The sequence below is a fragment of the Typopeltis vanoorti genome, chromosome 8, assembly GCF_054136105.1.
Source record: "Typopeltis vanoorti isolate ZY-2024b chromosome 8, IOZ_Tvanoo_1.0, whole genome shotgun sequence".
Taxonomy (NCBI): domain Eukaryota; kingdom Metazoa; phylum Arthropoda; class Arachnida; order Uropygi; family Thelyphonidae; genus Typopeltis; species Typopeltis vanoorti.
Window position 1 is genome coordinate 145,288,705 of NC_143556.1, and position 26,787 is coordinate 145,315,491.

The 26,787-nt window shown below is 37.0% G+C and overlaps 1 protein-coding gene across 6 annotated transcripts in view; it reads left to right on the forward strand.

Annotated features, from left to right (window-relative positions):
* The window catches only part of LOC150104406 (uncharacterized), a 459,199-nt gene that overhangs the window by 158,428 nt on the left and 273,984 nt on the right, over positions 1–26,787 (forward strand). For all 6 annotated transcript variants that reach the window (XM_090396357.1, XM_090396356.1, XM_090396354.1 and 3 more), the window contains one exon: positions 5,754–5,835. In XM_090396357.1, coding sequence (XP_090252483.1) covers positions 5,754–5,835 — 82 coding nt within the window. The remainder of the gene's footprint in view (positions 1–5,753; positions 5,836–26,787) is intronic.

Consider the following 26,787-nt stretch of genomic DNA (forward strand, 5'->3'; position numbering starts at 1 on the left):
TATCTATTACAACAGTTATTCAATTTAGTCAGGGAATCTTGCAAACTTGTAGCAGATTTATTTAGAAGTATAACATTGTCTGCATAAAGCAAAGAGCTGACATTAACATCTCCAATTCTAATATCATGTTTATTACCACTGTCCTTCATGATGTGATCCATATGGATAATGAATAACAGAGGGGATAATGTACATCCTTGTCTCACACCAGATTTAACATTAAACCATCTTCCTGTACTTCCTTCAATTCTAACTGCTGATTTACAACTCAAATAAAGACTAAGTATTGCTTGATATAATGCCCCATTGACACCATGTTACTGTAGCGTATTGAATAGCTTCTCTCTTGGCGACTTGTCATATGCCTTTTCCAGATCGACAAAACTTAAATACAGATCTTTGTAATATTCCCATGCTTTCTCAACTGTTTGTCGTAAAGTGAAGATCCGATCCTGACAGCCTCTATTTGGCCTGAATCCAGCTTGTTCTTCACCAAGTGTTTCTTCCACAGTTATTCTCAAATGGTTATCAAATCTTGCCAGGAACACTCAGTAGGGAAATATCTCTGTAATTCTCACATTCAGTTTTATTTCCCTTTTTATATATGAGTACTATTAGAGCTCTACTCCAATCATCGGAACATATTTTTCGTACTTTTATCTTACTTACATCGGTACTTATTTTTTCTTACGTGCTCCTGCTGCCTTTCCACATTTCAAGCCTTTGATGGCTTTTTCTACTTCAAGTATGGATATGTATTCCTGACTGCATTCATGGTCAGTGTTTTTTTACCACTGTGGTATCATCACTGCTTGTTTCTTGTAGCAGTTTTTCAAAGTAATTACTCCATACTTCAAGGATATCTTTTTCTCCTGTTTTCATGTCAGTTTTATCATCTCTAACTACTTTTACAGCACTCTTTCCTCCATTTCTAAGCTTCTTCAACAAACTCTGGAATATCTTACCACCTTCTTGATATTTATTTTCTGTGTTCTTGCCAAAGTCCTCCCATGACGTTTGTTTAGCTAGTTTTACACAGTGTTTTGCTTTCTTACATTTGTCTCTGTATTCTCTAAGAGCAAAAGCTGAGTTATTTGCCACGAACTTTTGATATGCTTTCTTCTTTTTCCTTCACTGCCTCTTTAACTTCCTGTGTCCACCATGGAGTTCTGATTTTTCTATCCTTGCAGACAACCATACCACATACCTCTTTGGTTGAATCGATCAGGGTTTTCTTCAAGGCTTGCCACTAAATCTCCAAGGTTTGATTTCTGTTCTCAAACTCTTTCATTTTTTCTTCAATAATCTTTGTGTATTTTAGTCTACAATTCCCATCTGAGAGCTGCTCAACTTTTATTTGCTTTAAAACTTTCTTACATGTTATTCTTTTCAATACGAAATTCAATTTTATTCTGCTCAAGATTAATAATGATCATTTCCAATTTCAAATCCTCTGTACACTCTGGTGTCCTGCACCAGGGAGAAAACATCATTTCAACAGTAATAACATAGTCAATGAGACTTTCCCTTACCTCTTCTCTCCATGTGAATTTGTGCACATTTTTATGTTGGAAAATGGTGTTAGTAACAACCAGTCCATATCCTGAGCACAAATCCAACAGGTATTTGCCATTATTATTAGCTTTGCTCTTTTCTCCAAAATTTCCCAAAATATTTTTGTATGTCTGACAATCATTTCGTACTCTGCTATTTAGATCCCCAACAAGGACCAACTTTTCCTTTTTCATTGTGTCAGTTGTCATTTTTTGATGCTTTTTCTAAAGCATCAAAAAATTCCTCCACTTGTACCTTAGTAGAACCTTCTGTGGGACCATAGGCACAAATGTCTCATTGTCCATTTCCCCATTCTGATATTTGCCCACATCACTCTATTTGAAACTTCTTGCCATTCAAGAAGATTAGCCTCGTATTTTTTGTTGAATACTATGGCTACTCCTTCTTTTCCTCGAATGACATTGCCTGAATTTAACATTTTGTATTTATTGCTCAGAAAGATCTCACCAGTTTTTGTCTTTTTTTTTGTTTCAGTCACCTCTATAATATCGATCTGGTACTTATCCAATTCCTCAGCCAGCTCCATTTCTTTGCCATTCAGGCTTCTTATATTGATAGTGCCGATCTTGAACTCTGATTATGTTAGTTGGAGTATGTTTCAGGATTTGTTCACTCTTGTTTTATACATAATAAGGATGAAATGATATATTCTGGCTTTTGTGATCAGGGATATGAGGAAGTGGCTATGGTATTCAACACTAAATGCGATAAGAGCAAATAACACTAAAAGTGATAAGAGCAAATATACCTTGAAACCATTGAAGAATAATAATTTTTCAGCTAGCTCCATTTCTTTGCCATTCAGGCTTCTTATGCTGATCTTTAACTTTCGTGATGTTGAGTTAGGGTGTGCTTTCAGATTTGTTCCAGTAGCTGACTTTTCGCTGTTCGCACTGGTTCCTGGCGAAAACAACGGTGGCCTTGTTTAATCAGGCGACGCCCCAGCCGTAATGAAATTTTGTCATGTTGTACCATCATTTTCTATATTGGTTTAAGCCAATAAGAATACAATTTGGTCGGCTAAATCTCAAATTGCCAGCCCATCCTTGTTCTTTCAGTATCCAGGTAAATACCCACCAGTGTGCACCACAAGATGGTGAGGATTGGACATTAGGTCAGAAGCCCTGGTCGGTTCTCCGCATTCCTCTAAAGGCTATGTGGAGGTCTCCTCTCACTTATACAGCTTTAACGAAAACTTAAATATTTTAGACATTAACTAGAGAAGAAGAAGACATTGAGAAATTAATGTTAGAAGAGAAAGTATATGGAAAAAGACAGAGAGGTTGACCCAGGAGAATGTGGTTTGATGACATTAAGGACTGGACTGGCTTTAATTACCATAAATGTTCCAGAGCAGCAAAAGAAAGGAAAAAGTTCTGTGAGGAGATGGTTGCCAACCTCCTTCTAGGGGATGGCATGTGAAGAACAGTCAAGTAATAATAACAGTTAACTTTAACAATGGAAGCATTGATTACAAGTAAAGAAGTGTGTGTGAGTGAAAAGAACGAATTCCTTGAATTCCTCAAGAATGCCTATCATGAACATGGCAGAGCAGCACATGGGACCTGAGTATTTATTTTATTTTTTTATATTGATCACATACACAATCTATAAGCTATATCTATAAGCACATCAGAAACTTGGGTGGGGTGCAAATGAGGACTACAAAGTTTTTTGAAGACTTGCAGGTTGTAATTCTTTGGGAATACTTCATGAAGAAGGCAGTTCCAGAGGATGAATAGAAGCATGTTCAGTGTGTTTACAGTTGCACAATGAAGAAATGCTGGGCATCTGCAGCACTTGTATTGACAAATGCAATAGAAAGTGGAGGGATGATGGTTACCAATTCACTGGAACAGTGACCATATTAATACTTGTAGAATAGACACAGTGTTGAAACACTGCACCTTTTGAGAAAAGTTGAAGTGAATAAACTGAGCATAATTGTTAGTCTCTGAATGGGGTTTCAAGGATTTTAATTGAAGTTTTAGGTGAACCACCCCAAACATGTGAGCAGTATTCTAAATATGCACAGATTTGAGATTTGTATGTAGTAAACAGATTGTTGGGTGTAAAATAGCTCTTGACTGATAACTGAAATGATCCTTACTGGAATTGAGGGTCTTCATTCCCCACTCACCTGCAAAACCTCTTGACTTCTATCCAAACCCTGGTTCTCTTTAAAAAAAAAAAAAAAAAAAAAAAAGTGTCTCTGCACTAAATGGAATGGAAAGGCTGTTCCAAAGAAACAAGTAGATGGAATGAATGATGAGGGTGAGAAGTTGGTGCAGTGAATTTGGACCTCAACTGTATATGGATGTTGACCAGCAGCTGCTCTCATATGATTAGAAAAAAATGGAAGACTAGATATATCGAGTTCAGTGGAACACTGCCCATAAAAATGTTTATTGGAGAGAATGGCATCTGTGATAAAATGATTGGATGAAGTCAGTGAGAGTGGAGATCACTTGTTAAGAGGATTGCTTGCTTTCAGAAGTGGGCAAGTAATCTTAACAAGTGAACACATTCAGGTTAAGCATTCTAAGGAAGGATTATTTAAAATTTATAAAGTGTTAGAAGTTATGGAAGAGTGAAGTATTTTTTGGGGAAAAAAAAACGTTTTTTAAAAGTTGTGGAAGCTATTGATGCCTTTGTTCCTTGGATAGGAAACAAGAAAATGCAAGAAGAGAGAACCCTGACTAGAATTTGAAATATTATTAGTTTGAGTAAGAGGTTATATAGCAACATCTTTCCTTTTAAAGAAGAATGTAGGATTATTTTTGAATAGTTGAGGAGATCGGTTTTTTAGGACATTGTTTATAGAAGAACTTGAAGCATGAATCATTTGAGCAATGTAAGGTTTTGTGAATGAAGAAGAGGAATGGAGTGTGTTAACATCATCCGCAAAGCTATATTTATAATTTGAGAATAGCAGTTTGTGGTAAGTACAGAGCCCTGGATACTTGTATTGATAGATTGACATGCAATGAACAGCCAGAGAAGAAGCTGACAATTCAATCATGAAAGATAGTAGGGAGATTATAAGATGGTGGCTTGGTAAGAAGGCCTTGATGTCAAACTTGATCAAATTCCTTGGAAATATTAAGAGCAGCAATCACATGTTCTCCACCTTTCCATGGCTTGCATTCATTAATTGGTGAGTAAGGTTAGCTAGGTGATCTGTCATGGAAAGAATGGTGGAATCCATTGCTCAGAAAGCAATCTTCTGTTATGGACTTTCACTGAATCGGTTTAAGTTACATGCTCTTAAGGCACCTTAAATAGAAACCAAGGCCTCATCTATTTGGAATGCTCTTGTATGATAAAGCAGCATATCAGATTTTCACCATGCTAGTAACATCTGAAAGCTATACATAACAGTGTACTGCATACATCTGTTATGTTGGATTCTGTACTAATGACCATATTTAAGAGTTTCCCAAGTTTTTATTGTTGTATATATACATATTCATGTTTTTTTAAGTACTTGAAACCACTTGTTTTGCCATTCTGGTAGGTATCTGTAATTAAAGACTGCAACTTGGATTTCATGCAGAATATCGATCCAGTCATAATGTTTGATGCCCATTATGGCGTGATCCATTGAGGAATATTAACCGAAGCCCATTACTTATATTTTATTTTGGTTGTCTGTTTTATATAACTCCTACTCATGAAAAGTTTGTGAGCCTATAGTACATTTGTACCATGAGTGGACTAAGATTTTTCTATTTTATTATTATCATTATTATTTTTTACAATGTCCAGAAACCCTGCTCTAGAGATCAAACATGGAACTTTTTTAAGCCCATTTCAGGCATGCAGTGAGTGGGACAGTTTTCCACAAGGCGATAAAATTCATCTACCACCTAAAGACGGTCACAAACATCCATTCCCACAGTCAGATTTGAACCTGCAGCCTGTTGAAGAGTAGATACCCTAACTGCTTAGCCTGCAGTATTTTTGTGATGCTGATTTGGGAACATTTTTGTGACTCTGCCCTCCACCCATTTGTCCTGTCCCAGTTGAAACTTGAGTTCCCAACAGTGAATAGTGCAAGGCATTTCGAGAATCAAATGTATTATTGCAAGTTTGCATACAGGCAGCACTATATATACATGTGCACATGGTATATAATATGCATGAATTCACTTTATATTTTTTTATTTTTATTTTAGATATACTACATTGTCTTATCGTGCTCCTGAAATGGTAGATCTTTATTGTGGAAAACCACTTACTCCTAAAGCAGATATATGGGTGAGTTTGAATGCTCTAGCTGATAATTTACTGTGGTAAGAATTATTATTCAAAAAGTTTGTGGTAATATTCTATTCTTTATCTTTTAATGTATGAAGCTGTTGCTAATGTAATCTAAAGCTGTAATAATTGCATCTATTGCTTTTTTTTTAATGAACCAAGCTTAATGGCTTGGTTATTATATTGTTTATTGAAGATACCAAGTAATTTTATATAAACTTGGTTTTTAATCCTATATTAGAACTGGTTAATATTCGATTCGGAAGACCTGGACAAGGAAATTTCCTTCCAGGAAATACATAAGAAAGAAGACTAGTCCAAAAGACAGAAGTAGGAGCAAATGAAGAGGAAGAAAATATTTTGTTCTGAGAGTCTGAAATTAAATTGTTTCAAACTCTCCTCTAAATCTGTTTTGACAGATTTAGAGGAGAATTTCTAAGGTTGATGTTTCAACCTTGGAAATATTTCTTGAAATTGCAATTAGCAATTGTGAAAGGTTGGTTTTTAATCAGTCAATAATAACTAACAATCTCCAGTCTTCCTTTATGCCAAGAAAGATTATTCCCAAAATCTCATATTGCACAGAGATTTGGATTAAAAGTAAGACAACTGAAAAAAAAAAAAGGAAGAAATAAGAAACCAATGGGTTTTACTATAATTTAAATTAACAAAGTTTTCAGAACCTTGCTGAAGAATGGGGGATTTAAGACTGTAGAAGTATGCTGATACTCTGGAAGTTATAAACAGTGCCAAAAGGCAAAATTGTGTACTGAATTTGCAGTCAGCTAGACTATGGCATTTGTTGCACAGTCTAAGGATAGTCATGTTGGAGGCTTAATGGATTTTTTACAACACTCACAAAGAATTAAAATAGAATTTAATACTTCCTATATTTCGTCCTAGTCACTAGGACATCTACGGGGATTACAAAAACAATTAATGTAACATATACAAATAACAAACAATACTAAGCCCAACCACGTGGGTGACACTAAAGTCCTATCTAGGTAGAGCGCCTTCTAAGGGCAGTAGTAGGTGGCCTGGAATGTAAGGTGGGAACTCTGGTGATGAGTGTTTCCCAAATCTTCGGAAGCTTAATGCAACCGTATTTATTGAGATTTGGTTGGTTTTTGAGAGCTGCTGCTGCTTCTAAGAAAAGTCTCTCTTTTTTGAATTTGCTGTGGTGGAGCATGGTGGTTTTCTTCCATGATACCCTGTGGGTGGTGTCCAAAACATGGTCAGCCAAGCCTGAATGGCCATAGTTGTGTTTGAAGATGCAAGACTTGTGTTCTTCTAGACGGATGGATGCTGATCTGCCTGTCTGTCCAAAGTACGCCAGCTTACAGGAACAGGGTACTTTGTAAACTCCAGGGGGAGAGAGAGAGAGAGAGGAGGGAGCTGATCTTTCGTAGAATGGATAAGGGTAGCAAGTTTGCGGTGGGGCTTATATGCTGTGTGTAGGTTGTACTGTTTTAGTATCTTGGCTATTTTTTCGGATGTGCCAAGGATGTAGGGTATGGTGATGGCATTTTTAAAATCTTGTTGACAAGAAGGACGGGGAATGGGGGAGGAGTTGATTATTTTTTTTGATACTATGATCGCTGTAGCCATTGGAGAGGAAAGTGTTGTGTATGTGGTTAAGCTCAGTAGTGAGGGCGGTTCCACTGGAACAAAGATTGTGGGCTCTCTTGGTAAGAGTTTTAATAATCCCATATTGTTGAGAGGGGTGGTGGTGGTGGGAGAGTTTGTGAATGTATCTGCCTGTGTGTGTGGGTTTTTTGTATACGGTGAAGGTAAGTGTATCATTAGGCAGGCGTGTGACTAAGGTGTCTAGGAAGGGTAAACAATTGTTCTTTTCCTTTTCCATAGTCAACTGGATTCTTGGATGTAGACTATTGAGATGACTGAGGGTCTGGGCCATGAGGCCAAATAGAGAACACATCATCTACATATCTTAGCCAGATAGAAGGTTTGAGTGGGGCTGAGTCTATGGCTCGTTTTTCGAAATCTTCCATATAGAAATTGGCAAGGGGGGGTGAGAGGGGGGAACCCATGGCAGTTCCCTCTATCTGCTTGTAGATTTTGTTGTTCCAAGAGAAACACCCAGAGTTAATGGCAAAGGAAAAGAGATCTAAGATGTCAGAGGGAAAAACGTTTTCCAAGAGAGATAATGTGTCAATTAAGGGAATATTGGTAAACAAAGAGGAGATATCAAAGCTTACCGAAATGTCTGTCTTATTCAAGGTTAAATTTTCTGTGAGGGCTTTAAAGTAGGTCGAGTTTTTTATATAGGAAGGGGACCTTCCAGTGAGGGGGATCAGAGAGTTGGCCAGTTGTTTAAATAGTCTATAGCAAGGTGCATTGGTGGCATCTACTATAGGTTTACCCTTCTATAAGGTTTACCTTATAGATGGGTAAATCTTACCATCTATAAGGTCTACTATAAGGTTTACCCTTCCTAGACACGTTAGTCACACGCCTGCCTAATGATACACTTACCTTCACCGTATACAGAAAACCCACACACACAGGCAGATACATTCACAAACTCTCCCACCACCATCCATCTCAACAATATGGCGTTATTAAAACTCTTACCAAGAGAGCCCACAATCTTTGTTCCAGTGGAACCGCCCTCACTACTGAGCTTAACCACATACACAACACTTTCCTCTCCAATGGCTACAGCGATCATAGTATCAAAAAAATAATCAACTCCTCCCCCATTCCCCGGCCTTCTCGTCAACAAGATTTTAAAAATGCCATCACCATACCCTACATCCTTGGCACATCCGAAAAAATAGCCAAGATACTAAAACAGTACAACCTACACACAGCATATAAGCCCTACCGCAAACTTGCTACCCTTATCCGTTCTACGAAAGATCAGCTCCCTCCTCTCTCTCTCCCTGAAGTTTACAAAGTACCCTGTTCCTGTAAGCTGGCGTACTTTGGACAGACAGGCAGATCAGCATCCATCCGTCTAGAGGAACACAAGTCTTGCATCTTCAAACACAACTATGGCCATTCAGGCTTGGCTGACCATGTTTTGGACACCACCCACAGGGTATCATGGAAGAAAACCACCATGCTCCACCACAGCAAATTCAAAAAAGAGACACTTTTCTTAGAAGCAGCAGCAGCTCTCAAAAACCAACCAAATCTCAATAAATACGGTTGCATTAAGCTTCCGAAGATTTGGGAAACACTCATCACCAGAGTTCCCACCTTACATTCCAGGCCACCTACTACTGCCCTTAGAGGGTGCTCTACCTAGATAGGACTTTAGTGTCACCTACGTGGTTGGGCTTAGTATTGTTTGTTATTTGTGTATATGTTACATTAATTGTTTTTGTAATCCCCGTAGATGTCCTAGTGACTAGGACGAAATATAGGAAGTATTAAATTCTATTTTAATTCTTTGTGAGTGTTGTAAAAAATCCATTAAGCCTCCAACATGATGTCCTCGCAGCACTTAAGCCTCTACACACGTATTCTAAGGATTAAGATTATTCCAACAATAGTAATGTGAACCCAGACAAAGGCCTGCTTAATAGGCCTTTGTGCCAAACTTGATCACATGCCTAAAGGATACCAAGAACATCACTTAAGATTCCCCAGCTTTTCTGTGGCATTTGTCTCAAAGTTGGGTGACTTCAGCAAGACCCTTTTGCTTGACAGTGACAGAATCCATACTGACAATCATTTATTAATGAGGTATTAAGGTACTGCAGAAGTTGAGTGTTAATGTTTTTTTTTTTCCATTACTCGGGAAAGAGTTCAGAGAATGAAAGTTTAAAGTTGAATGTTTCCATAACAATAAGAATTGCTTTAGGGATATGTTCAATGCATATTTTTGGGTAAAAAGACTGATAAACAATTGAGTCAAAAGAAAAATGAGACATTGAAGTCACAAAGATCACTTAACTTGGCCTTCTTATAATGGCCGACAACACATGGATATGTGAGTATTGTTCCAAGAAACCAACAAGAGGTAATAGTCTGAATTGCCGGTAGGACAGACAACACACATAATTTACTTAGACTAGTAAGCTATATAGTGTCTGCAGGGGGGGGGGGGGGGGGAGGCATGTGAACAATTTGTGTCAAGTCATTGTGTGAAGAAACTGTCTTATTCTCTTTCTACTCCCTTGGAGAACTGGCAGTGCCTCTGATGAAATGGTTCAATGCGCAAACATAGCAGATCTCGGGATTCATTAGAATTGACGAAAGTAATTATTTCTGTGGTTATATAATAAGGGCATGGCAAGGTTTCATTTAGAACATTGGCCAACATATCATCCAATCCCACCTATATTCAGGTCAGTATTTTTCAATATGCTGTTCACCTACCTCAATTCCATCACATCAACTACAGTATCTCCACCTGGATGGATACACCTTTGCACTCAGCAATTCAACTATTTCTTTTGCTTCTGTCAGCTTCCTGCCACCAGCATTAATTAAAGTCATCCTTTCATAGTTCATCTTCCTCTTACTTGGTACATAATGAAAAAAAGTCTTTTGGATTTACATGAAATAAACCCTTTCTTTACAGAGAATATATTTAGCAGTCTCTTAGAACAAGACTGCATGGTCACTCTCCAGTTGGAAGCATAGTGTGTATCTTGGCTATGGATACATCTTCTGATGTTACCCGGTCCAGCATTCTCAAACCTCTGGTCCCTCCACCACATGCAGGTAATTATCCCTTAGCAGTTGTATAAATCCCACTTCCATCTTGCCGTATCCCCTTTCCTCCATCCAATCTGTATCCTGATAGTTTAAGTCCTTCATAATAATTGCTCAGCCTGCACTTATTCTGCTAACCTGCCAGTGCTTGGAATCCATATCTGCCTACTGGTCTGTAGCAGCAACCATTAATATATTTTGTCCCAATATGCCTCCATCTCCCCTAGCCCTAAAATCTTCCTATTTTTTGTTATTTGAAGTTCTTCAGCTATTGTCAGCAAATTCCACTTTATGTCTTATTCCCTCTTTTCTTCCTGAAAATTCAATACCCTTCACATTCTATCCCTATATGTATATAATTTTCTTTCAACAAGGTCTCACTGATGCCTGTAATTTTTTGGCCAAGTCGAGCTGAGCAAAGCCAAAAACTCCTCTCCTTTATTATTTCTGATACTTTTGGCACTCATGTACACATTTCAACATCCTCTTGCACCTACAGTTTCCCTTGTGTAATGTCATTACTAAACCCATTTGGATGTGAAACCTGTGAAACTACATTCAACTTTGCATACACAGACTCATTTGTCCTGGAGTTGCTAAACCCATACCTGACCCCCCCCCCAAATTCTAGTTTTACTGATTTTGCAATTCCTCAACCTCTCACTGAACAACACTCTCTCCGAACATCTAACTCCAGAACCATTCAAATGAAGTCCATCAGGCATATACAAATCCTTTTGCCCTTAAAATTCACTCCATACATCTATAAACTCCTGCACAATTTTCTCATTTATTTATTAGCAATCATCGTCATCCTTCTCAGTTTAGTTCTATCATACTTTTGTCTTTTGACTTAGTCTTTACTTTTGTACTTTTCTTTTTCACTTCTGTGCACAATCTTTTATGCCTTCTCTCATTTCATATTTCTCACCTTTCAAATCATTCATGTCATCCAAAACAAACAATTCTTTTGCTTCTCTATTCAGATAACAGCTTCTTTAACATCCTTGTTCTTTGCAGCAGGGAAACATGCTTTCGTCGCTTTATCATTAAGTACATGTCTTATCATATATCCATACAATATACATTCTCCTTACTCCCAGGTTTTCACATGTTTATACTTTTCCCCTTCATTTTTTCTTTCATTTTTCTTCCTGATATACCACATAACAATTGTCTCTTCAGTTGCGCCAGCTCATGTTTTGTCTTGTGAAGGACACTGTGCAAGTGTGCTAAATTTAACTAAAGGAAATCAGAAAGTTAAGAAATGGTCTATAACATTAGAAGAGCATTAAATATAGCAAATTGATTTAATAGGACGGATACTTGTCAAAGAATTTATATTGATAAATTATGTAGATTGCAACTATGTTAAGAATAATTTAATTTCCTGACATTTCAACCTTCATATGGTCATCATCTGGAGTATACACATATGTATACAGTGACAATCTACATATCAACAGTATGTAATGTCTAAGTGACAATGACAGGATCAACCATTATTCTACTGGATTGACTTCTAGCTGGAGGGGGGGGAACTACATCAGAGCTATATCCTATTTATAACATGGTCAGAGAACACATTCATATTAATTTTTAATACAGCAATAGTGTCCTAATTCATGATTTTACATAAGTGTTTGTTTTATTAAGGCCTGGATTACTACAGTCCTAATTATAATCAACAAAGGTTATGTGGGTAGAATATGTGCTATTATTTGAGATTTTTAGTCAGTCATTATTGTTAAAATTAGGGTGGTTGATTAGAATTTCACAACCCTCTTTAAATTTGTGCTCATACCACGATTTGGCGTGATGCAATGAACATACATCTTTCCAGTCAATTCTATATAAGAAAGGCCAGATTTACTGTAGTTATTAAATTTAATGCATCATGTTCCTTTTTTTTTGGATAGGAATTGGTATTCAGTTTTACCTATATAAGGTAAATTACAAGTGCACTGTATACTCCAGGGTGGGCCAATGGAGGAAGTGGATCCTTGGAAAAATTGAATAAGTTCTTTAATTTTGCAGGAGGTTTAAAGGTGACATTGAGCTTGTATTTTTATAGTATTCTGTTTATTTTATTATTATTATTATTATTATCATCCTAAGACTTCCCATGGAGTTACAGACTCCTCATACTGTGCCTTAAACACATTCAGATTCTCTGCATATACCATGCTCTGAGCTAATCCATTCCAATCATTCACAACTCTCCATGCAAAAAACCTACTTCTTGCTTCCTTACTCACACTTGCCTTGTATATAGCTTCCAATGATAACCCCTTGTTCTCCTCCAATCTCCCATAATTTTGTGAAAAATCTCTTCAACATTGATCCTTACCACCCCTTACATAACAGCTCTCTTACCAACTTGTATATCTCTTCATATCATGTTATCCCTCTTCCTGCTATCCACTAGACTGCATATTCAGCATTCAAAAGATCAGAAACTCTTTTGGTCAATCACCTCTGGACCCTCTCGAACATCTCTTCATCCTTTTGAAAACTAGTTGACCAAATTTTTGAAAGTCCGTATGTGGCTTAATCAGAGCTTTATATAATGGACTTACTTCCACAAGTCAGTGTCATCTGCATCATTGCCAGAATTCATTGCAATGTCCTTGCAGTATTTGCAATATGTCCTCTAAATTTTAGATTCTTATCCATCATCACAATATATCCCCACAAGTGTAAATTCTACATCCCATCTTTTTTTTTCCAAATTTTAAAATCTTACATTTTGTAACACTGAACTGGTATCCCTACTCCCTTGCCCATTTATTCAGTCTATTCAAGTTTTCTTGTAAGGCCACAGCATCTGCTCTACTCCTCATAGTTCATAGTAACTTTGCATCATCTGCAAACAACTGTATATGCCCATTCATATCTTCCCCAATATCGCTAGCATAGAAGTTAAACATCAATGGCCCTAAAAAGACCTCTCAGACACACCACTAATGACTTTTCTCTTTGGGGATATTGCTCCCCTCATACACAACTAGTTGATACCTATCAGACAGCCAATCTCCAATCCAATGCACTAGTCAAATATCCAACCCCATTTTTCTAGTTTGACTATCAACTTAGGTGGTAATCTATCAAAAGCCCTTGAAAAATGTAAGTTTACTACTGTGTATCCATCTCCTATCAATCAATGTAGCTGTTAACTTATTGTAATAAGTAAGTAGATTACTAAAACATGACCTCCCTTTAGCAAATCCGTCCTGTCCATCAAAGATAATACCATTGTTGTCAGCCCAGTTCTTGATCCTGATTCTTGCCAGCCTTTCCAAAAATTTAATCACAACAGCTGACACACAGATTGGACTACAAATGATGCTTGAATTCTGTTACCTCATTTATTTATCACCTGTACAATCTTTCTTTCTTCCTCTCCTTTGGAACTTGACCCAATGTAAAACTCATATTAAAGAATTATGTTAAGACAGATGTCAGCCACCTGGCACATTCCTTTGAAATATATGGGAATATATCATCACGTCCCACACCCTTAGTAATTCCTCTTCCTCACTCAGTCTATCTCTCATCCTCATCATCTACTGCTCTCAAACTCTCCATGATGTCACATTCACAAGGATGAAAGACCTTTATGAACTGCATATTGAATATCTGAACTACATCCTCTGTTGCAGTTGCCTTATTCCATTTTCTCGAATCAGTGCAATCCTACCATAATCATTTTTTATTTTTATTTATTTATTATTATTTTATTTTATTTTTTTGCTGACTACATATTGAAAGAATTTCCTAGAATTTTTTTGGCTTCATTAGCTAACTGCTGCTTATACTGAACTTTTGCTATCCTTACCAACCGAGTCACCCTCCTTTGCCTTTTCTTTGTATTTCTCATGGAATTGATTATTGCCACTCCTCTTATGTTGTCTCCACAATGCCCTTTTTTCTCTGTATTTTATGCTTAATCTCTTCATTTATTCATTTCACACCTACCTTATTTAACATTCTAACCTTTGGAATACATTTAGACATTGCTTCTACTAGATAGTTCTTGAATATCACCCAAGCAGCACTGATCTCCTTTTCACCCAACTCCTCATTCCATGCCACAGCTGCAAGCCGTCTCCCAAGCTTAATCCCCATCCTTGTAGTTCCACATGTACCCTTTTTCTTGCAGAAGTATTCACATGGTTGGAAACCACCCGGGTAATCACTTCATGGTCATTCTCATCAACTGGAGGGAGATTTTACACCTCATTTATAATAACATCCTCTGATGAGATGATAAAATCCAAGACCCTCAATCCTGATGTGTCCTCTGTTACATGCTGCCTAAGGTACTGGTCCCTCAAGAACTCACTATTTTCTTTACTTCTGGTTGCTATCTCATCATCCCAATCTATATTGCCATAATTAAAATCACCCATAATAATCACCCTTTTCCCATTTGCTTGGCTAATTTGCTTATGCATTTACTGGTCACTACTCTCCACATTACCTGGTCTGTATCAATATCCAACAAAGTATTTCATTCTATTCACCTCTATCTCAGCTCAAAACCACTACCACTATTTACCCTTCCATCTCTACCTTGTATTGACATAACTATTCTCCTATGATCAGTAGCACTCCACCTTTCTTTTTACCCTTTCTATCTTTGCAAAATACATCATATGCTTCCATCTATATTCCTGTCAGGATGTTATCCTCATCCAACCATTGTCTCACTTATTCCAACAATTTTTGATTGAACAAACTTGATGAATGCAACCATTTCATTTCCCTTGTTTCTGATACTTCTATCAGATACTGTCATCCTTTATCCTTCTCAATAACCTCCTGATATCCAATCTTATATTATTCTTGTTCCAAGTCAAGAGCCATTTCTTTTTTCTCCTTATTCATTCTAGAACTATCTTCAAATCCAACTGTTTTCCCTACATCCCAGTTATTCCTTTCCCTTTTTGTCTACACGCATTCACATCCTTTCGGAACATCAACCTTTCTAATTATGTTCCCATGTCCTCCCTGAGTCTCCTTGTTTGTCTTGGACACTTGTTCTCTTCTTCACACTCTTCTTCCTCACTCTCCCACTCTTTTACATTGCTTACTTGCTCAGATTCATTCTCTGCATTCATTACTCCTTCCACAACAGTCTCTCCAAATGCAGTCCAACACTCTTATACAGTTCAGTTCTTCCTTCAAACTCATTCCACATATTAACACATTGCACTCCTTCTCTTCACACATTTCTGCTAACATATAATTTTCTCTTTGCCTCTTCTCATCAATGCCATACTTGGGCAGCACACTGTTACTACCTTTCTTGTTACACTATCATCCTTTATCCTTCTCAACAACCTCTGATATCCAATCTTACATTCTTCTTGTTCCAAGTCAAGTTATTTGTCCCTGCTACCACTACCAATTCCTTTGCTTGGTTCTCATATCCAATGCCTCATTCACTTTATTCATTTTACCTCCTGGAAAACAAACCTTGTACATAATCTTGTCTACCGCACCTCTAATAATTGAATAACCATACAGTGCCAATTGTGGGTTTTTCATTTCCTTTTTCATGCTGACATCATTTGTTTTTGTATTCTTCCCTCTTCCAGTCATATCTCCAATTCTCTTCTTTTCACTCCACATCCACCTCATATTCACCAACTCATCTTTCAAATCTTGCATCCCTTTTTTCACTATTTTATCATCAATCACACATACTTGTTTACCGTAAACCCCAATCGCCATATCATAATTATTCGATGATATGGTGATTTTTTTTTTGAACTTTTTTTCTCTCACTATCACTTCTACGCACACACACACACTGAACATTTGCACAATCTTCAACTGCTGTGTCAGTTACACGGCATGTTCCCTACTCATATTTAAGCAAGCCTCATGGTCCATCAGAATATCACATTTTCTGTATACCCACACTCTTTCTTTTCTCTTATTCAGCCTCTCTATATAAAATATCTGAGACATCTTCCCACGCATACATATCACATTCACAGCACCATATCATTTTTGAGAAATCCATGTTATTTAGTTTGTCTTCCACGTAGTCCTATGCAATGATTTACCTTTCATTGGTATGTTTTATAAGCATGCTAATTTTATCTGATATTCCTTTGATGTATGGAATGACTACAATTTTATTGAAATCTAGTTTATTTTTATTATTAGTTGCAATGTTTTGAAAAATTTGGTTGATAGTATTTTTGCTGTAGGCATTTTTTTAGGAAGGTATTACTGATAACTTTTAATTCATAGTTAAGTGCTTGCTGATTGGAGCAAATCTTTACAGCCATGTTTTTAGTGTGTTAATGACACCTAGTTTTTGTGTTGGGTGGTGGTAAGAGTTTAAGCCAATATATATTGTAAGTTGTTCCTTACAATATATATTGGCGAGTATATTGTAAGTTTATGGTAAACAGTGAAGAAAAGATTGCCAGTAGAAAGATGTGCAACAAGTGTATCTAGAAATAGAAGTGTGTTCTGACTTTGCATTTCATTTGTGAATTGTATGCATTTGTGTTGTTTGTTTAGTTGGCTGAGGAAGCTGTCTAAAGTCTGATGGCCATCTGGCTAGATAACAAAAACATCATGATGTACCTAGTCCAGATACATCTGGCCTAGGTACATAATGAGTTTTTGGGTTTTAAAGTAAATCTAGAGCATATTGCTCAAAAACTGCCATATAAGAGTTAGTATTGGTGGGGAGGAAATGATGATGAGCCTGTCGCTGTACCTTCTTTTTTGCAGGTAAAAAGTATTTTGCCACTCAAAATAACCAGAATGTAGTACTTGGGAAAAGAGTGCTATGATATCAAGCAGAAATTTGCTCTGTAAAAGAAGGATTGGGACATTCTGAAAAGAGCAGAGAAGCCAAAATTTACTAATAAATCACTTTTATGAAGTGGGGTGTCCTTAGTTTTGTTTACAAAGTGTTGTGTTTTTTTTTATTTAGGAGGGGGACCTACCAACTCCTTGAGTGTTGATGCTAGTTTCTTGGCTAGATAATAATTGGGCCTGTCAGTACCTTCAACTATCGATCGAAGTGGTACATTCTGCTTATCAATCTTAGGCAAACCATGAATTCTCAGGGAACAAGCATGGTGCAGAAGTAATTTTTTAACTGTGTTTGCAGGCCAGGAATGGACTGATTTAAATAATTTTACTGTTTTCTTTTTAATCTGATTAGTTGGATTATATTTCACGAGTTGATAGGTGCTGTTTTCTGAGACTAATTGATTCATTTTTCAATTAGTCTCAGAAAGTAAGTTGTTCAGTTTAAAATAACCGTGCCACCGCCTTTATTGGCCCTAGTAATTATGATATCCTGACTTGCTTTTAAAGATTTCACTGCTGCTAATTCAATTTTGGTGAGGTTGCTAGTTATTGTTGTACTATTATTATTTAAAATGTTAAGTTACTTAAATAAAGAGCCAATAGGCTTCATTTTGGTGATGTAACATTATTTAAATTAATGGGATATTAAATCCCACATTGTTTCAAAACCAAATAAGGAACTCAAAGATCGGAATCAAAGAGTTTCATGCCGAATATAGTAAGCTATAAAAGTATCGGTGGATACTAGCATAAGCCAAAGCACATAGTGCAAACTAGGGCAACTCGTAGCAAAGGTGGGTAAAGATCTGATCACTATTCTTAGTATTTCCCATAATGTAGTATTACCCTCAGTATTAATTTGGTCTTCCTACTACTGACGAGACCTCAATAAAGGTCGAAACCGGTCTGGGTAGTGACCTTCCACCATAATGTATAACATCATATATCTCCTAGGAGATGTGTTTTTACATTATGGGAAATACTAAGAATAGTGATCAGAGCTTTACCCATATCAGAGTTGCCCTAGTTTGTACTACGTGCTTTGGCTTACTCTAGTATCCGCCGATAATTTTATAGTTTACTATATTCGGCATGAAACTCTTTGATTCCGATCTTTGAGTTTCTTATTCGGTTTTGAAACAATGTGGGATTTAATATCCCCTTAATTTAAATAAAATGTTAAGGTTTCTAATTGTGTTTTATCAACTATGGTTGTTGGGAGAAATCTTATACTTCTTTCAGTGTTGAAATCATTAATTTGTTATTTCTCTCCCACATACCAGTACTCAGACTACCTTCAGGTACACCTGACAGAACTGTAGTAATACAACCTGATGTGGGAATCTTCAGAAGCATCCCCATTAGGTTTAGTTCAGTTTACACTGTCTTATGGTTACTTTGTGGAATATTAGCTATATAAGCTGTCATATTAATTTGACACCTACTTAACAGTATGGAAGCATGCCTTTATCCAGTCTGTACCTAAAAAAGGAGATAAAAATCAGCCATCCATCTATTGTCTCATTGTTCTCACTTCAGTACTCTTGGAAGTCAATGGAGAAGGTACTCAACAACCAGCTTCTTCACTACCCGAGAATGGCAAAATCCCAATTAGTGGTCGCTAAGTAAAAGCGACCACTAATTGGGATTTTGCCATTCTCATTCTACAACAGACCTTGCTTACCTTACCCACCTTTTTGATGCAGGACTGAAAAGCTTTCGAGAAACTTGTGGTTACTCATGATATTTTAAAGGCATTTGATTGTGTTTGACACCGAGGCCTTCTGAACGAGCTACCATCTCGTTCACTGTATGTCATGATGAATGGCATGCTCTCACCAGATGTCAGTATCGATGCTGGAGTATTCTAGGGTTCTGTACCCTTACCTGCACTCTTCCTTCTTTACATCAATGGCCTTCTCTCTCTCTGACTTCAACTCTTATTCATGGTTTTGCTGATGGTAGTACTCTCCTCCCATTTTATTTGAGAAACCGTGTAGTACTCAAATGATTGAACCCTCAAGATGGCTTAAATCACATATGGGCAAACCCCGACCCACGGGCTGGATATGGCCCTTTACTTTTGTTCCGGCCCTAATCTATTTCAGCGAAGTTTGTCTGATTCATGGTGGGAGAAAACATGGTATGTTCTACTAACTCACATTAAGCTGACGTCATATGACTTGCGCAAAACACACTGTTTTCTCCTACCAAGGTCTCTTTCTCACTTTGACTAGCGGTGTGTTCACATACACACACCGCTAGTCAAACTTGCAACGTTCAGCAGACATTCTTTGATAAATTCTCCTTTACCAAATGACTTAGATTGCTTAGTGATTTTTTCGCTTACCACAAAGCTGGCTTTGACATTGCTGTGGTGCTGCGTTCTTTGCTTGTTGAACATTTACTGCTGGGTATCCAAGTTCTTCAACTTCTGTATTTCATCTTTTCGTAATTGTCCATCAATTTTTGGGTGATCCGCATGTCTTGAAGTAAAGTGTCTCTTCAAGGTGTATTCTTTGTTGGCGGATACAGATTCGTTGCACAGCAAACATATAGGCAAACCTTCATTCAGAAGAAAATAATAATCCTCCGTCCAGTTGTATTGAAATTGACGATTCTCTGCATCTACTTTTCTTTTTTTTTTTTTTTTTGCAATAACCCCTGACATTGTCCCAGATTTAAAAACGATATTCAGAACAGTCAAACAAAACCGTCTTCTACACCGCAGGCACTGAACAGAACACAACATCAACGCAGGCACTGAACAGAACACAACATCAATGCAGGCACTAAACAAAGCACAACACCAATGCAAGTACCGAACTGACATGTTGTAACACACTCCGCTAGTCCTGAAAAGAAAAAAGACTTTGAGAATATTTGTTTGTCGAGATGTACTGTTGTCCGATGGAGAAATTATGGCTGATGATATCAAAAAAAGTTTAAAAGAGAACATTGCTAGATTGGAAGCATTTTCAATTGCTTTGGATGACAGCACTGATGCCTCTGATACAGCACAACTAGCAATATTTATTCGAGGAGTTGATGCAGATTTCCACATCACAGAAGAATTAAATTATGTCGTTCATTATATTATAAAATTTATGTAGAGCTTTATACCAAAGCATTATATTATAAATAAATGAAATATGAAGTAGCAACTTGTTTTAATTCATTTAATATTTATTTATTTTATTTAATAATTTGGTCCGGCCTTTGACTCGGGGACAGAACGATAAATTGGCCCCCGAACTAGGAAAGGTTGCCCATGCCTGGCTTAAATACTGATCTCCTTACCTTTCCCAAGTGGTGGTAAAGATAATTTAGTGAATCTCAATACTGTTGAAATGCAGTCCTGTCTTATTACCTACAAAAAAGATCCTACTTCACTCTCATTACTTTTGATAATGTTTTAATATCCCTTCAAGATCATATTCCTCCTTGGGCTGACTCTCACATCCAGCTTAATTGACACAAGCATATTGCATCAGCAGTCTCCTCAGTCTCTAAGAAAACTTTTCTTCAAAATACCTTTTCTCTCCTCAAGTGACACTATTTAAGTCCCAGATCAGACCAACCTTTTAATGTTGTTTTTGAATTTTAGGTGGTGCACCCAAAAACCACCTTAGCATTCTTGATGATATACAGAAGAGGGTGATCCATTTAATAGGTGACATCTGTCTCATCAACTTCCTTCAGTCACTTTTCCATAGGGCTTCTGTTTCCACATTGTGCTCTTTCTGTAGGTTCGTGGCCATTACTGCACTGAACTGACTGCTACCATTTTTCCATCTTCTTCTGATTATGTAAGAACTAGAGCAGCCACTGGTCGATCCTTATACACTAACTCTGAACATGACAAGCAAACTTATCATCTTCCTTCATTCCATTCATCCCTGTTTTTTGAAACAATTCTACCATACTATTCTTCCCAATGAGTACTATCTTCGCACTTTTAAGCAATCTTAACAGATTATTTCTGTCTCCTTAACCACTTGCTCACAGATGGCATTGTTCTGTTATAGGTCTTGTGAGCTTTTGTGCATGAGATTCATTATTAAAATAAAAAGGTGACATTAATTTAAACCAATGTTGCATCTGAGTCATAAGTCATGTATACTAGCTCATGTCCCTGTCGCAGCTAAAGTATAGGATTACACTGTTAGAGTTCAAAGAAACAATTGTAAACAAGTTACATAGATAAAAAAATAATTTAAACTAATTATTGATTATGAACAATTAATAGAGACCACTTCCCAAAACTTGGCATGAGTCTGATTGGCTGACATTCAGACAGTTTTGTAACATTTCACCTGTTTTATGGAAAAGACAATCATATTTAAACTTGATGGAATGTAGACGTTCTTTTGGTTCCAAAGAACTCTGTGGCTAGTGTCAGTGTGAGAAGCAAGTTTAGAGACTGGTGCTTTGATTCCAAGAATGTAATATAGTCTGAATGTTATTCAGTTCTAATCAAGGGAGAATGACCACTCGGTCCAAAATAGCAATGATGAGATGAGCAGGGTACTTGTTAGACATCGGGTAAGGAAAGAGGTCGTAATGCATCCTTTGTAGATGGAAGGAAGAAAAATTCTGAGCTAGTTTTTAAGTAAACACATAGATCAAATTTATGAAGAATCAGTGCTATTTATTCTGAGGTTTCTTTAAAGTCATCATCATCATCAAATTCCTGCCATGTACCCTCAAGGGGTGCACAGGATATGATAGTACTAAATGAAAAAATTACATCATTACTAACTTCCTATCTACAATTTTCCTCCAAATCAGTCTATTACTTGTCAAGACTCCAACATTATCAGATCTTATATTTCTATCGTCTAAGGCACTTTGTACCGTATCAATCCACCTATATCTTGGTCTTCCTCTGGGTCGTTTTGCTGCCAACCTCGCAGAGAACACTTGTTTTGCTAATCTTTCTTCTCCCATTCTATTTAAGTGCCATACCACCTGAGATTAGCTCTGCTAATGCATTCCTAGATGCTGACAATGTCAAGTTCTTTCATAATATCCTCGTTTTTAATATGATATTGCCATTGATGCCATCTGTTCATGCCTCTAATCTTTCTCAGGACTCTCATATCTGTGGTCTCTAGTCTTTGGTCAAGTGTTTTACTTCTGACCCAGCTCTCAGATCTATAAGTTAAAACTGGTTTGAATACTGTCTTGTATACAGCTAATTTAGTGTTCTGACTAATTTCTCTCTTATTCCATATGAATTTATTCAAATGACTTCCCACCAATACAGAAATAGACAACAGAACCAGCTTTGCTGATTTTGTTTTCTATTTCTATATTGAATTTACCATCTTCACTAAAAATCGTGCCCAAGTAGCTGAAATGTTTTACTCGTTCCACAGGTTCTCCGTTCACAACACAGCTGACATTTTCAATGATTCTGCCTATTTTCATTGACTTTGTCTTTTTATTGCTAACCTTCATACCGTATCTATTGCAGCAGTTATTCAATTTAGTCAGAGACTCTTGCAGACTTGTAGCAATTTATTTAGAAATATAACATCATTCGCATAAAGCAAAGAGCTGACATTAACATCTCCAATTTTGATATCATGTTTATTACCACTTTCCTTCATAATGTGATCCATATAGATAATGAATAACAGAGGGGATAATGTACTTCCTTCAATTCTAACTGCTGACTTACAACTCAGATAAAGACTAAGTATTGTTTGATATAATGTAGTGTATTGAATAGCTTCTCTCTTGGCACCTTGTCATATGCCTTTTCCAAATCGACAAAACTTAAATACAGATCTTTGTTATATTTCCATGCTTTCTCGACTATTTGTCGTAAAGTGAAGATTTGATCCTGACAGCCTCTATTTGGCCTGAATCCAACTTGTTCTTCACTCAGCTTTTCTTCCACAATTATTCTCAGTCGTTTCTCAAGTATACTTGCATAGATCTTAGCAGGAACACTTAGTATGGAAATACCTCTGTAATTCTCACATTCAATTTTATTTCCCTTTTTATATATGGGTACTATTTGAGCTCTACTTCAACCATTCGGAATTCATCCCTCTGTCCAGGCTTTCTGAACTATGCAGTGCAGCCACTGTAAGACTCTTATACCACCATACTTCAGCATTTCTGGTCGAATATTATCTACTCCTGCTGCCTTTCCACATTTCAAGCCTTTGATGGCTTTTTCTACTTCAAGTATGGATATGTATTCCTGACTGAATGCCTGGCCAGTGTTTTTTACCACTGTGCTGTCATCACTGCTTGTTTCATTTAGCAATTTTTCAAAGTAATTACTCCATACTTCAGGGATATCTTTTTCTTCCTTTTTCATGTCACCTTTATCATCTCTAACTTGGATTCAGGCCAAATAGAGGCTGTCAGGATCAGATCTTCACTTTACGACAAATAGTCGAGAAAGCATGGGAATATAACAAAGATCTGTATTTAAGTTTTGTCGATTTGGAAAAGGCATGTGACAAGGTGCCAAGAGAGAAGCTATTCAATACACTACAGTTATATGGTGTCAATGGGACATTATATCAAACAATACTTTGTCTTTATTTGAGTTGTAAGTCATGATATCACCTTTATCATCTCTAACTCCTTTTACAGCACTCTTTCCTCCATTCCTAAGCTTCAACAACCTCCAGAATATCCTACCACCTTCTTGATATTTATTTTCTATATTCTTGCCAAAGTCCTCCCATGACTTTTGTTTAGCTAGTTTTACACAGTGCTTAGCATTCTTGCATTTGTCTCTGTATTCTCTAAGAGCACAAGCTGACTTATTTGACAGGAACTTTTGATACGCTTTCTTCTTTTCCTTCACTGCCTCTTTAACTTCCTGCGTCCACCATGGAGTTCTAATTTTTCTATCCTTGCAGACAACTTCACCGCATGCCTCTCTAGCCGAATCAAAGAGGGCTTTCTTCAAGGCTTGCCACTGAATCTCCAAGGTTTGATTCCTGTTCTCAAACTCTTTCATTTTTTCTTCAATAATCTTTGTGTATTTTAGTCTACAGTTCACATCTGAGAGCTGCTCAACTTTTATTCGCTTTAAAAGTTTCTTAAAACTCTGTACACTCTAGTGTCCTGCACCAGGGAGAAAACATCAACAATAACATAGTCAATGAGACCTTATTCCTTGCCTCTTCTCTCCATGCGAATTTGTGCACATTTTTATGTTGGAACATGGTGTTAGTAATAACCAGTCCATGTCCTGAGCAGAAATCCAACAGATATTTGCCATTATTATTAGCTTTGCTCTTTTCTCCAAATCTTCCCAAAATATTTTTGTATGTCTCACAATCATTTCCTACTCTGCTATTTAGATCCCCAACAAGGATCGATTTTTCATTGTGTCAGTTGCTTTTTGTAAAGCATCAAAAAATTCCTCCACTTCTACCTTCTGTTGGACCATAGGCAGAAATAAGTCTCATTGTCCAGTTCCCCATTGTCATATTTGCCCACATTACTCTACTTGAGACTGCCTGCCATACAAGAAAATTAGCCTCATTTTTTGTGTTGAATACTATGGCTACCCCTTCTTTTCCTCAATCGAATATAACATTTTGTATTTATTGCTCAGAAAGATCTCGCCAGTTTTTGTCTTTTTTTTTTGTTTCAGTCACCCCTATTATGCCGATCTGGTACTTATCTAATTCCTCAGCTAGCCCCATTTCTTTACCATTCAGGCTTCTTATGTTGATAGTACTGATCTTTAACTCTGGTGATGTTGAGTTGGGTTGTGTTCTCAGATTTGTTCCTGTAGCTAACTTCTCGCTGTTCACCCTGGCGAAAACAATGGGGGGGGCCTTGTTTAACCAGGCGACGCCCCAGCCGTAATGAAATTTTGTCATGTTGTACCATCATTTTCTATATTGGTTTAACCAATAAGAATACAATTTGGTCGGCTAAATCCCAAATTGCCAGCCCATCCTTGTTCATTCAGTTTCCAAGTAGATACCAAACAGGGTGCACCACAAGAAGGTGAGGATTGGACATTAGTTCAGAAGCCCTGGTCAGTTCTCCACATTCCTTTAAAGGCTATGTTGAGGTCTCCTCTCAGTTATACAGCTTTTACCCTTAAGCACCCCTTTTCTGTAAGGTAGGATATTAAAATTCTTTTCACTTTGGATTGTAGTCTGGTAGAAAGATGATAATTATCAATAATTTTTTGAGTGATAGTTTTGTTGTATCCGTTACACATCAGAGTGCTTTTAATTTCATTTAACAAAAGGGAGGCAGAAGGGCAGATGATATGAGCTTTTTGGACAAGATTCTTGATATTACTCATCGTCTGTGATGACTGAAAATGGGAGAGAGGATGAGTGAATGTATCTACCAGTAAAGGTCGGCTTCTGATACACTGAAAATTCAACATGACTTGTGGGATTTCAAGTTATTACTGTATCCAAAAGGGTAGTTGGTTATTGGGTTCATGTTCATTATTAAACTTCACATACAACAACAAGTTTATTTGCTTTAGGAACTGAAGTAATCTAATTCAGTGGGACCAGACTACAAATATATCATCAACAAAACGTGACCATATACGCCGCTGAGTATATGGTCTAGTATAGTATTTCCCAAATTTTTCCTACGATGGAACATTTCACAAATTCCTGAAATTTTTAGGGAAAAACCTTGGTTAGAGTCTCAGCATTTAAAACCATTCCACTTATATTAATATTAATTTTGATAATTTTTACCGGAACAGTTATTCACTTTCCACAGAACACAATTTGGGAAACTCTGATCTAGTACCTCCTTTAGTCCAGGCAAAATTACAAGAGCACTCTTGAAATTACTGCAACCATAAAGTAGTTCCATTTGTGGTCGACTAGTTCACTAAACCACCATAGATGTTGTTGCTTGTGCTGCCTACACTTGCTTAATTATTTACATATGCAATTGATGGCGATCTCTTGATTTTGAGTGATTCTTAGCTTATTTTGTTTATATTTAATCCTATCTGGGGCTTCTAAGTGAGAGCATGTTCACTGTGGTGGCAGTGATGGTGTCAAGCATAACCACAAGTCCATATCCCCTTGCACAATTATTTATATTAATACATTTCATTAAATTACTTAATTCACATTTAATTTAATTTTAAATGCAACTTTCTAGCAGTCTCTGGCACTTCAGAGACATCTGAGAGATATAATTAGTGGGTCAGAGGCATAGTGATAAATTACGTTATGTGACTTCTTTTGGTCCTGCAACACAGCTATCAGACAAGGCTGTGGAACCAAGGGTGCTGTAAAATCAGTGATGATGTACTTGTATATACTCTTTGAATACCTCTTTAATCATCTATATTCATATAAAGCTTTTAACTACAAGTGGATTGTAAAATGTTATTGTTAGTCCTACACCTAAATCACAGGTATACATGAGTCATTGATG